General features: G+C 41.3%; 1 protein-coding gene across 1 annotated transcript in view; it reads right to left on the minus strand.

Annotated features, from left to right (window-relative positions):
• ARHGEF33 (Rho guanine nucleotide exchange factor 33) overlaps positions 1–13561 on the minus strand; it is a 64282-nt gene that overhangs the window by 34397 nt on the left and 16324 nt on the right. The window contains exons 3-6 of the mRNA XM_058668043.1: positions 13301–13350; positions 5243–5411; positions 4816–4933; positions 2570–2712 (exon numbers count right to left, since the gene is read on the minus strand). Of these exons, the coding sequence (XP_058524026.1) occupies positions 2570–2712; positions 4816–4933; positions 5243–5411; positions 13301–13350 (480 nt within the window). The remainder of the gene's footprint in view (positions 1–2569; positions 2713–4815; positions 4934–5242; positions 5412–13300; positions 13351–13561) is intronic.

Here is a 13561-nt window from a genome sequence, read left to right on the forward strand (position 1 = left end):
AGAGAGAGGAAGATCTTCCATCCGATGGTACACTCCCCAAGCGGCCGCAACAGCTGGAGCTGGAGCTGAACCAATTCGAAACCAGGAGCCTCTTCTGGGTCTCCCACATGGGTGCAGGGTCCCAAGGCTTTGGGCTGTGATAGACTGCTTTCCCAGGCCACAAGCAGGGAGCCGGATGGGAAGCGGGGCCACTGGTGTTAGAATCAGCGCCCATATGGGATCCCAGCACCTTCAAGGAGAGGACTTTAGCTGCTACACTGTTGCACCGGGCCCAGTGATCAGTTTCTAATAAACAGAATGTGGCAGAAAGGATGAAATGCCACTTCCATGGTGAGGTTTGGACTGTGGCTTCTGCCTCGAGCAATCTCTTACACCACTTGCTCGGGGAAAACGCAGCTACCCGTGTTGTAAGGCAGCAGTGGAGAGAAACCCAATCCACAAGCCCAATTCACTGCCATTCCCCTTGTCAGTAAGTTCGGAAGTAGATGGGCCTTGAGTGGGGACCTTCACAGACATGACAGCAAAGGCCAGCCTCCTGGGAGACACTGAGCTAATCCAGGCACAGACTGCCTGACTCCCAGTAACCATGAGAGAACGAATGTTTGCTATTTCAAACTATTGCATTTGGACGTAAGAGATAACAGCAGAGCCACTTTATCATTAAAAATGAGCAAACTGATTCTGCAAGTTTGAATTTTTAATTTTTAACAAAAGTTTCCACCAAATGTATCTATAATATATTATTATGGCCCAATATCTCCAAAGTACTGAAGCAACTCAGTAGAAGAAACTTTGACCACATCTATATAGCAGAAAAGAATGGGGGAGTTGCCACCAAACAGATTAAACCCATGCAGGTGCTAGAACCATCTAGATCAGCTGTTTTCAGTGGAGGCAACATATCCTGCGATAATCCGCTCTCCCCACCCAGGACTAAAGGTGCATAAATTTGCTTAGCAAATCTAATTTTCTCTTTCAGATCTGTGAACATGCTTATCTGCCCTAGGCTTGGCAATGAGCTGACTTTGACCTTACAAGTTCATCCTGTCTTTTATGACTCCATATGAAGGACTACCACCATTGCAGTAAAATGGGTAAAATCTGTCAGGGGCTGGGAGTTTGTAGGGGGGAATCCCAGTCTATACCAAATTGTACCACATAATTCAAAATTATATATATCTATATATATCTATATAGTTATATAGATATATATAACACAAGTGCATCCTGTTTTTTTCCCCCCAGCAAGGATCAATCTTTGAAAGCATACGGTCCTCTGCATGTCATGGAGAAAACAAAGCCACTTGTGGTGGACCCACTCCTCAGATGAACCCAGTTTTTCCAGGCTGTGCCTCTCAGTTCCTAAAATAACTACTCAACGGCTAAACAATGAAAAATGAAAAAGTGGGGCCCGGCGGCGTGGCCTAGCGGATAAAGTCCTTGCCTTGAACGCCCCGGGATCCCATATGGGCGCCGGTTCTAATCCCGGCAGCTCCACTTCCCATCCAGCTCCCTGCTTGTGGCCTGGGAAAGCAGTCGAGGACGGCCCAATGCATTGGGACACTGCACCCGCGTGGGAGACCCGGAAGAGGTTCCAGGTTCCCAGCATCGGATCGGCGTGCACCGGCTGTTGCGGCTCACTTGGGGAGTGAATCATCGGATGGAAGATCTTCCTCTCTGTATATCTGACTTTGTAATAAAATAAATAAATCTTTAAAAAAAAAAAAAGAAAAATGAAAAGGTGGAAAACAAGTCTGTATTTTGCAGCACACTCATGCAAGCAATTTGATCCAGGTTTTCAGATTCAGCTACTCAGAACATACTCAATCTCTGTAACTGTGGAAACCAACTTGCTGCCTATCACTCACTCTGCCTTCGAGGAACTCTCACTTGGTTGAGAAAACACTGGGCCCGTCTTTTTAGTACTTTCTACAAGAGACCAAAACGGAAGGAAAAACGGGCATGTAAACAATGGAAACGCCTACACCCATTTTTCTGTGTTTGGGTGCTTTGCTGGGAGTACAAGGATGTAGCAGACATTATTTAGTTTCTTCTTCCTGAGTTCCACACAGGTCAATAACTGACGTCCCTCGGGGAAGGCAGGTTCTTCAGTATTCATGTGTGCCACGCCCTAACCTCTCTCACTAAGATCAGAGGTGTGGCCAGTGACTGAGCCCAAGACAGCACCAGATCTGGTCTTCAGAGGCCAATCATAGCTACTGAATTAGACCACTAAAAGCATGATTTATTAGAGCAAATAACTTTTAGAAATAGTCCCACTCACAAGTTGTATAATACTGATTGTACAACTGTTCTTTAATTCAACTAAAATTTAGAAGAATCCAGATTATATTTCCCCCCAAGGGAAAAAAAAATCATTAAAATGAGAAAGCCATCTGTGTTCTCTTAGATCCCCTAAATTCTTGTAGGCTTCAGTAACAACAGGAAAAATAATTCAATGCCCTATTTTCCTTCTAGAAAAAGTCGAGGATTTAAGCCCATTCTTAGGAAAGCCCTGGGTTTCGTGGGGCAAGCCCTCGGGGAGTTCCATGAGGTTGGCGAACTGTACCTTTTTCATAGGCCTGAGCAGGTAAAAGGTTGGTGAGATCTTCACTGGGAAGCACAGGCTCCGGGATGTTGATGGAACGGAACGGGCTTCCCTGTGTTTGGGCAGGCCCCGCCTGGGAGCCATGTTCTTCTTTTTGAGTCTTCCTGGGGAGGAGAAACGTAGGCGAAACTGTGTCAGTTCTTACTACATGATAGACTATGTGGAGAGTCAGTTTGCAGCTTAGGAAAATGCCTGAAACAAACAGCTGATTTTGTATATTAACTTAATTCAATGCCTAAGCAGAAAAAAAAAAAAAACTTCAAAGATCTACAAGTCAGCTTCTAATGAAATATCACACTCTTATTTTTCTGTTAATGACTTCTCTGTCACCAAGATCTTTGGAGTTTCCAGGACTAATAATTTGCTTGGAGTAATTTATTTTCACTAGGTGATATTTACTAAGTAACAACTAGTATTCAACTGAAAAAAAATCCACTCTCCAGGATCACACAAATATTGGTCCCCATATTTCTTTTTCTTAATAAAAAAAATGTATTTTTATTAGAAAGGCAGATTTACAGAGAGAAGGAGAGACAGAGAGAAAGATCTTCCATCTTGCAGTTCATGCCCCAAGTGGCCACAATGGCTAGAGCTGAGCTGAGCTGAAGCCAGGAGCCAGGAGCTTCTTCCAGGTCTCCTATGAGGATGCAGGGTCCCAAAGCTTCAGGCCACCCTCTACTGCTTTCACAGGCTATAAGCAGGGAGGTGGATGGGAAGTGGAGCAGGCAGGATATAAAGCAGCTCATGTATGGGATCCCAGTGCTTGAAGTGGGAGGATTAGCCAACTGAGTCATCGCACAGGGCCCATATTTCCCATATTTGTATTCTGCATTTTATGTAATATTAAAAAAATATCGGTAAAGATTATGTCTGTTCAGTGGAAAAACTACTTGATTCTATTTGCTTGAGACATGGTTTAACAAATTTATCTTCAAGCATAGAATTTTAGAAAACTTGTAAAAGAAAAAAGAATTGATGACCACACTATCTTAATATAATAATTGCTTAAAAATATGTATCTTGGGCTGGCACAATGGTCCTACTGACTAATCATCCCCCTTCAGGCATTGGCATCACATATGGGCACTGGTGTGTGTCCCAGCTGCTCCATTTTCCATTCAGCTCCTGAAATGGGAGAACAGAAGAGGGTGGCCCAAACCATGGGACCCTGCATCCTGAGTGAGAGACTCAGAATAAGCTCCTGGCTTCTGGCTTCAGACCGTCTCAGCTTCAGCCGTTGCAGCCATTTGGATGGAAGATCTTTTCTCTCTGTCTCCTTCTCTGTAAATCTGCCTTTCCAAAAAAAATAAATACATCTTTTAAAAATAAAAAAATATGTATCTTGGCACCAGTGCTGTGGCACAGTAAGTTAAACTTCCAGTGCAGTGCTGGAATCCCATATGGGTGCCAATTTGAGTCCTCCTGATCCACTCTCATCCTGCTCCCTACTAATGTGCCTGGGAAAGCTGGCTGGAAATAGCCTGGGTCCTTGGGATCCACACCCACACAGGAGACCTGGTTCCTGGCCTTGGACCAGCCCAACTACAGCCACTGTGGCCCTTTGGGGTGTGAACAAGCAAATGGAAGATCTCTCTCTATATATGCAAATCTGCTTTTCAGATAAAAATAAATAAATCGTATATAGATGTCTTTCTAGTTGTCTATATGAGCTTTTACAATTGTAATAAAAGCATTCATGCCATTTCATATCATTTTGGTTCACATCATATTGTATTAAATGCTTTTACATGAATAGTTACCATCCATTTTTGGTATCAACCAATATCTGTGACTTGACAGCCTCATAATGTGCTAATCTGTGGTGTGCAATGGCCAAGTAGTTACACAAACATGGATGGTGGGAAAGGTATTCTTGGTACAGCCATACAAACCATGGCTATGGTTTTGCCTAGGATGAATTCTTTACATTTTTATTTACTTGAGAGGGGAGAGAGGTAAAATTCCCATCTGCTGGCTCCCTCCACAAACACCTAGGATGGCTGGAGCCAAGCCAGTGCTACAGCCAGAAGCCAGACTCAATCAGGATTCCTCACATAGGTGCCAGGGACCCAGCTACCTGCATCATTATCTATTACCTCTTAGGGTCTGGACTAGCAAGAAGCTGGCGACAGGAGGCGGATGTGACTTAAGATGCAGGCAACTTGACTGCAAATGCTTGTCCCTGATGAAGTGTTTAAAACACTCACTTGGCTTTGACTTTCCGAGATTCTCTCCGTTTCTCCTGCTGAAGCTGTTCAATTTTCTGCTGCATTTCTTCTTGTTTGCACGTTATGGCTTGGATCATTGACATGGCATTGCTCAGCTCTTCCTACGAATACAAACTGCGTATCACAAAGTAGCACGTGGGGTAAAGGGTTACAACCCAATACGCAGTCCACTATAAGCTTTTATACATTTTAATCGAATGAATGAATAACAAATGGAAAATATACTCCAATGTGGCCTATAATCAGAGTTTCAAAACAGAAAAACAGACTAGCTACCTCTCCACGACAATCAGTATTGGCCTTAGAAGGGCAATTCTTATATTTGCTTGCTATGGGAAAAGATAAGATTTCCAGTCCTGTAGCGAAGACCAAGGTTCTCTTTTCAGCAGGAAACTAGAAGAGGGACTTGCCTTGAAATAGTTTAAGGAATTCTTCATCTCGGTAACTTTTTCTTCCATGGAACATCGGCAGCTCTTAACCTTCTCTTCCAAAGCATATTCTCCATGTTGAATTCGTGTCAGCTCTTGCATTGCTTCTGTGAATCCAGTTTTGAGTTCTGAGGCTAGGGCCTGCAACTAAATAAAGCACAAAAAGTGAATTCCCTTTGCTATGATTGGCTCTATATGGTACCATTCATTCCTGGAAAAAAAAACTTATTGTTTTGGTTGTTCAAGAAATCAGATTCCTGCAAATCTACACTTTTCCAGGATACTGAGTTGAGATAATTTAAAGCCACCTTGACCTCATTCATCTAGGAAAGCCTGTCTTCTTTTTACAGCATGTGCTAAATCTTGAAGTGACAAAAAACAAGCCATTAAGCTCTTTCCTGCAAGCTACTATTTGTTTTAACATTTTTTTTTTTTTTTGCTTGAAAAATACCAAGGCAGACTTGCTCCAGTAATTCTTGGAATCCAGTGCAAGAAGAGACAGATAATATTCTCCCTGGTTATTGTTCTCTTAACAAAGTAAAGGAGCATCAGTGTTGTGGCTTGGAAGGTAAAGTCACCGCCTGAGATGTTGAAATTCCATAGGAGCACTGGTTTGAATCCCGGCTGCTCCACTTCTGATCCAGCTCCCTGCTAATGCACCTGGGAAAGAGCAGAGAAGGGCCCAAGTTTTGGGCCCCTGCACACCTGAGTTCCTCACTCCTGACTTTGGATCTGGCCAACTCCTTTTGCTATGGCCATTTGGGGAATGAACAAATGGATAGAAGAGTCTCTCTCTCTCTCTGTATCCTTCTCAACTTGTAGTGCTGCTTTCAAATAAATCTTTTAAAAAAGAAAGTAAAGGATAATAAATGTAAAATTCAGTATAACTAAGAAATGTTTTAGAAAGGAAAAATATAATTTATTTAAAAAAATATTCAAGGCTGGCATCATGAAAAAGGAGGCACAAGTTCCCTATCCTGGGACCTGTGTGTGGCACAGCAGAATAAGCCAACCCTGGCAACACTGGCACCCCATAGGAGCAATGGTTCAAGTCTTGGCTATTCCACTTCCAATCCATCTCTTTGATATTGCACCTGGGAAATCAGTAGAAGATGCCGCAAGTACCTGGGCCCCTGCCACCCATGTGGGACACCTGAATGGAGTTTCAGACGCCTGGTTTCTGCCTGGCCCAATCCCAGTCTTTGCGGCTATCTAGGTAGAGAACCAAAGAATAGAAAATCTATCTCTCTCTCTCTCTTCATCTCTCTTTTATAACTTTATAAGCAAACCTTAATAAAAACAAAAAGAGGCAATGGCAATTTCACCAACACTGGCCTTTGATTCATAAGGAAGACACAGAAATAGCTCTACTGGTAGGAGCTCAGCCTGTTGGCCATGATGGTATCATCTTCAGCAGCCACACCTGGTCAGGTAGCAATGCACATGCTGGACTTCATGGTCAACTCGCACACCATGGAAATTGTGTCAAGGTAGAGTACACATGAACAAAGGTCAAGTCAGGTAGGGTATAAATTCTAGCTCTGCGTAACAAATACTAAGACTTCTTTCCAGAAATTTTCTCACCCGCAGAATAGTTATTAATAATATCTATGTCACAGAGCTATACTGACAATAAAATTAGTAAATGAAGCTAACCACAGCACATGCTTAATACATGTGCATTCAATAAATTCTAATTCATTTTTTCCTATAGGTAACCATCAAAAGTTAAGCACAAATAAAAATATAGAGAAAATAGAGTACTTACAAAATTCAGTTTTATTTGTTGAACAAGTAAAAAAAGCAATTTCAACAGACAGTAAGTTGATAATGTATTAACAAGCAACTAACACCAATATTACTTCCTTAACATTTCTGATCTTACGCTCTGCCAAGTAGAGGAATTTTTCACTCCACATCCCTCTTTAAATCAGAAATTTTGGAAGTTTCTTTTCTGTTGTTACAAATTTCCACCAAGGAAGCGATGAAAGAATCAGGATGTCCAAAGGATTCCAACTCTCAGTGTCAGTTTCCTCTCTATAACAATCTAGCCCACATCACATCTTCAAAACACTGGATTTGGTGGTTGACTGTGCTTCACAAAGGGTTGGTTTTTAGGTTTGGGAGTAGGGATGAGAGGTCCCAAAGAGATCATTTTGAAGAAAAAAAAAAGCAGAACCTTCCAGAAAGACTGAGAAGCAGCATGAATAAGTTTTCTCTCCGATTATTTTTACTTATAATTCATATCTGTGGTAATGTTTGGCACGTGTCCAAATTCAATCATTACGTTTTCTTAACTCACCCGGTCAACTACTTCCTGATCTGGAGATTCTCTCTCTCTGTGAATTCATCTTTTGTGAGCAAAATAAAGCATACTGATGGCTATCTAATGTCAAAGCAAAATACATACAGGTTTTAAAACTGAAACAAGTGAACTTGACATTCTGTGTCCTCACATTCACTTTGCTTTTCTGCTGGGGGAAAAAAACAAAGGAACCACTATCCAACAGAAATAGGTTTCATTATCACTGCTCCCACAAGTGTTTGTGTGGAGTTTTCACCAAAGCCAAAGGATGACACTAGAAACTTAGCGAAAGGACTTCTCACCCGTACAGTCTCAACCCTCAAAACTGAAGAATTTTCAGAATGATTCCCTAACAGACACTTTCCATGGGGACTCGGGAAACTCTGGAACCATCTTGAGCCATTTCCTCACCACCTTGTCCTGTTTTATGAGTCCCCTGGGTGTCTGTCATCTTACTAACTTCACAGCCAGGGAGGGGAAGCCATTGCAAGCTCCATCACACACCTGACACAACATGTCCATTCTACGACTCTTAGATGCGGAGTTGCCGTAGCTACTTGGTGATGTGGTCCAGATCAACCTGACCACTCCTTTGTGAATGAGAAACACTGGGAAGGCAGAGTCTTCAGATCTTTTCTGGGCTCCCTCTTCAGCTTTCTCATTTGACAGCCCACAGCCCACCCCCAGGATTAGAAATAGTCTCTACCTTGTTCTCCAGCGAGTTGAACACGTTCCTCATCTCGTTGATTTTTTCGTGCAGCTGTTCTAGAGAGGTTATGATCCCTCCTCCATCCTGCCGCTGGGGGCGGGCTCCCACGGGAGGTAGGTTCAGGGAAGACTTGTACTTGGAGGCCTAGGGTACCACAGAGGGCTTCTTAGGCTCAAGGAAATGGGGGAGAGGAGTCCGAACTCTTTCTGTTTCTTTTTCTTTCCTTTTTTCCCCCCCTCTGGCTTCTTAACTCTTCTTAAGATGAGTTTTAGTCAGTGTCTTCTTCTTTTTTTTTTTTTTTTTTTTTTTTTTTTTTTTATCTACATGCTTCTGGCCTCAAAGCTAAATTTGCATCAATTTCTGCTTTTCGTTTTTTTTTTTCACTTAGACTTCCCCTGCCTTTCTGCCTCATCACTAAGGTCAAGAGGCTACCATGAAGCAAACTCCACCCGGAGCTGGGTGTCTGGACCTTGAGAACTCTACAAAGGCACAAATGTGCATGTCTCAGGAACCTCTAGAAGGCAGGCCAAATTTTTACAACACTAAATTCGCTAACAGCAAAAGCTCAGGTGTTTTTGACAAGGATGCCAAGGTAATCACTTGGGTTTTTCTCCTAAACCAGGGTCATTGCGGAAGAATTCTAGTTTTTCTGCCAAATTCCATTTGCAAGCTTTAGTTCCCCTGATTGATTCCCAGAAATGCAATGATCTAGAAGAGGAAAGTGAGGAGCAAGTTGAATGTTGAGTGTGAATCTCCCAGTTCTGAGCACTCCCTGCAGGAGTCATTCCTAGGGTCCTGTGGAAGTGAAAGTGAAGCGTGGTGTTCTGGAAGTTTCCTTACTGGTTCCTGGATGACGGAAAGACCCAGAAGAGTTACTTTCTCTGATGTGAGGAGAGACCGAGCAGGGACTTAAAAATTCTAGAAAACTTTCAAAGGCAGTTTTGATGATGAAACCTATTACTGTAGGACTGGTTCCCATCAGTTTTAAATTACAAGTCCTCTTAGTAGATAACTTATGTTCTTAGATTGTTTTCATTACATAGAAAAATAGTGAGAAAAAAATCATCCCAAATCACATTATTTCAATGTAACCAGTAACATTCATATTTTATTTTATTCTATGCAGACATAAAATTTATATGGTTGACATCACATTTTGATTCTGCCCTTTCCCCCTTATTATACAAGATTACTACATCATTTTTTTCAAAAGCTTTTTAATTAGCTCTAAATGTCTACTGTTGAACAGCTACAAAACATGGGCTATGCCAGCATTTACCTGACACTAATTTTGTTGTAAATTTATGTTGTTTGTAGTTTTTCAATATTATAATAAACTACATTGCTATAGTTATATAATGCCTTTTGCTTAAATCTTTGTATGTTTTTCAGATTATTTCCCTAGGATAAATTCCTGAATATGAAATCATTATACATAAAAAATAACAGACAATACTTGACTCAAAGGAAAATACAGTCTATTGCAGGGAGCAACATATTAAATTATTAATTACAAAAAACACATTTGACCAGAACGTTTGAAAAGTTGTAATGATCTGATCGCATATTCTTGGGAGCATTCTATATAATATCACTCTCTTGCCTTAACTATGGGAATTAAATGTTTAAAGTATATATGCAGACCCAGTGTGGTAGGCTATGGTTAAATCCCTTGCCTTGCACGTGCAGGGATCCCATATGGACTCTGGTTCATGTCCCAGCTTTCCATCCAGCTCTCTGCTTGTGCCCTGGGAAATCAATCGAAGACGGCCCAAAGTCTTGGGATCCTGCACCTGTGTGGGAGACCCGGAAGAGGCTCTGGGTTCTTGGCTTCGGATTGGCTCAGCACCAGCTGTTGTGGCCTCCTGGAGAGTGAACCATCAGTGAGAGCGCTGAATCCTAACCACTAGACCATCAGGGAAACGTGAGAGTGATCCATCGGATGGAAGAGCTTCCTCCCTGTCTCTTTTCCTCTCTGTGTATCTGATTTCCAATAAAAATAAAATAAATCTTTTTTTAAAATAAAAATAAAATAAAATACATATGCAAATGAACTTAGTAAGGGCAAAACAAGGCCACCTGACTCTAGCAAAGACATCTATGTTTTTCAGGAGATCTGTACAGTAGACAAAGGATGAGGGAGACAGGAATAAATTTGGGTTTATAACAAGAAGAAATATACTGAGCCTGTAAACCCAAGGGATGGTTGATACTCCCTCTGACTCCACTGTTCCAGTGGCCATTTTGTCTGGAACGGGCTGGGAAATGGCAGTACTCATTTTCCTGCTGAAATCTGTCACCTGATTTGGGTTACTGTACATATTGTCTTCAAGAACGACAAATCTTTCCAAATGTTGTGGACCAAGGCAGTCAGTGATGGGCTGGACATTGTAACACATTTTCTGCACTTAAATTTCCCTACAAATTTCTAAATTTCAGTTTAGATACACTCAGGAAAATTAAAGATTGTTAATTATTTTATTATTTGCTAATTAGGCTGTCAAAATTATTACTTTTATTTTAAATATTACTTCTTTGAACTTCTCCATTTTCTTCTATTTATTAGCCATTCATAATTTTACTTTGTTAAATTGTATTCTTTGTCCATTTTCTATGGGGGTCTCAGAAATATTTTCTTTCTTATTTTCACTAAAGTTTTGAAAATTTTGCTGCCAATATCCTGGAATTTGTTTAAATTTTTTATGCTGGAAAAATTTTCAGTGATTATGTGAGTGAAGTCTTCATGATTTTTTCCAAGTACATTTTGACATAGACAAATATTCATGTAGTCTCAAATTTTATTTTTAAAATATCTAATCTTTTGATTCACTTTTTTCATTTTTTAAAATTATATTGTGAAGATTTCTATTAGATTCCCCCCAGTCCCGGCAAAAAAAAGAAATCAGAAAATTTTCCCAGCACTGGCATCATACTGAATGATTGCACAAACCCCTTGACTCTCAGCAACATACACATCTTATAGATAAATATTCATTCATTCAACTACTATTTATTCAATGTGTATTATATTGCAGCACTGTACTTTATGCTAAGAATACAACAGAAAGCAAACTGGACAAAATCCCTGCCCTTAGAGCTTACATTCTAGATAAAAATACAGACAATAAAAGTATAAACATGTCAGTATACACAATAATGCCAGGAAGGGATGGACTCTATCAAGAAAATCAAATAAGGAGATGGAGAATTGCTGAAATTTCGCATTGATTCAGATACCCTCCCTTCCAGGATAGATTTTATTCTATAGTTCACTCCTTCCCTCTTCCCTCTTTTCTTCTTTCTTTAGTTTTCCTCCTCTTTCTTCTTTTGTTTGAATGTTGCTTGCAGACAGCAGACTGGGGCTTAGGAAGAATTCTTTTAGAACAAGATTGGGGTGACAACAGTGTCGCAGGGGTCATAGAGATCAGCTTGACTTGCACTGCTTCTTGTGTTCCAGTGTGAACAGGTGTACTTGAATTTGTGATCCAGTGAGATAATGAGGCCATCCCCTCGGCAGTTATATTTAGTCACCATTCAGGGAGTGACCTACATACAATCTATAGTAGACTTTAAATCATACCTGAGTTTAAAGAGGCACCACACGCATCCAGATGTGAACACAGGAATGTGGAAAGGGAAAGCATTGCAAGGTTTCAGGCCAGTGAGGCATCAAGCCAGCAGACTACTCCTGCTCTCAGGCCTCTGTTTAAACCGGCTCCTCTGTCTTAAACAACCTGCCACACATGATCAACTCATCCTCACATCCCTGTTTCGAATTTTTCAGTCAATACTCATTCATTCCTCCCACACAGAATTCACCCAATGTCTCCGGGACAATCCTCTCCACAGTCTACCCTGTATGAGCTTTTTATTGTAAGTCTCTTCCAGGTTGCGGACACTTGCACATGAAGGAGAATGCCTATTTCCTGTTTAACACTTCATTAAACTAAGCGGTCGATTTTGTACTTTGTACCTGTTCAGTATGTGTCCTTGGAGCGAGCCGAGGCTGTGTCTCTGTCCGTGTTGTTGTGGCTCCAGGTCTAACAGTGATGTGGTCGAGATGTGTCTCACCGTCCTGGGCCGCGTGGTTCTAACTGGCCCACAGCAGTGATCCTTTGCATGATCGTTTTTTGAGGAACTAGCTGCAGTTTTTACTTTACAATCACTTAAAGTAAACTGCTCCTTGGGGATCCTATATTTCTACTTGAGAAATCACTCCTCTTCCTTGTTACCAGGCTTGAATTCTAATGAGTCACTTTGGAAGCACACTTTTTTTTCCCCCAAACCCTTCAAGCTCTGTTCATTCTCTCTTCCTTTTCATGTATTCCCGGGTAACACTTCCAGTCAAGAGTGGATCATAGATTTTTCTATGCCAAACTGTCCTCATATTACGACCTATGTCAGAATAAGTTTCTGTGACTTTCAAGGACAGAAATTTACACTGAACTTGTATTTTATTGTTATTATTTTCCATGATATTTCCAATAGGAAGAGAGAAGTCAAATAAGTACTGTTTGGAGTATCAGTTGAGAGTGATATGACAGTTGGTGCAAAGGTGTCATGCAGAACTTTTACCTTCTTATAAATTAAGCTGTTAAGCTCTCAAAAGAATTTATCATATATTTCCCATAACCACAGCTTAACTTTGGCAGTGTTAGCTCATTTCAATTCCCAATTTCCCCCTGTAGACTACAGAACAAAGAGAAACAGATCTTACTCTCTTCTCCCAGTAGAAATGATACTGTGTGCCATGAGATGGCCATGGACAACCGTGGACAAGAGAAGGACAGTGGAGAAGCGGCAGGGCTGCAATTTAGAAACCATGTAACTTGTCCTTGTTGGAACCAGTTCTCACAGAAGCACATGGATGGTGCCCTCTGCCCTGCCTAGCTCACAGTCTTGTGAAGAGAGCAATTGCAATGATGCATATGGCGGCACCTGTGAATGCTGTAAGTTCCGGTACACAAAGGGCAGGGTCATGATGACACATGGCAACACTATAAAAAATCTGTTCATCTTTACCTGGTAAATCTGTGTGGAAGGATTGTTCACTGGCATGTGTTCATTGTCTCCTGTAGAAAGAAAGGGCTCTGCTTAGTCAACACAACTCATTCTGGCCCCGTCCTCTTCAGCCACGTGAGGGATGAGAGAACTTACCACATCCTCCACCTGTGCTGGCACGGAAGTCAGTGTGTATGATGAGACACTAATGATTCAAGGGAAGCAAAACCAAGATGGGCAGGTAGTATATATAGTTTGTATCCTGACTCAAATCATGCCGAC

Source organism: Ochotona princeps, chromosome 8, assembly GCF_030435755.1.
Source record: "Ochotona princeps isolate mOchPri1 chromosome 8, mOchPri1.hap1, whole genome shotgun sequence".
NCBI lineage: Eukaryota > Metazoa > Chordata > Mammalia > Lagomorpha > Ochotonidae > Ochotona > Ochotona princeps.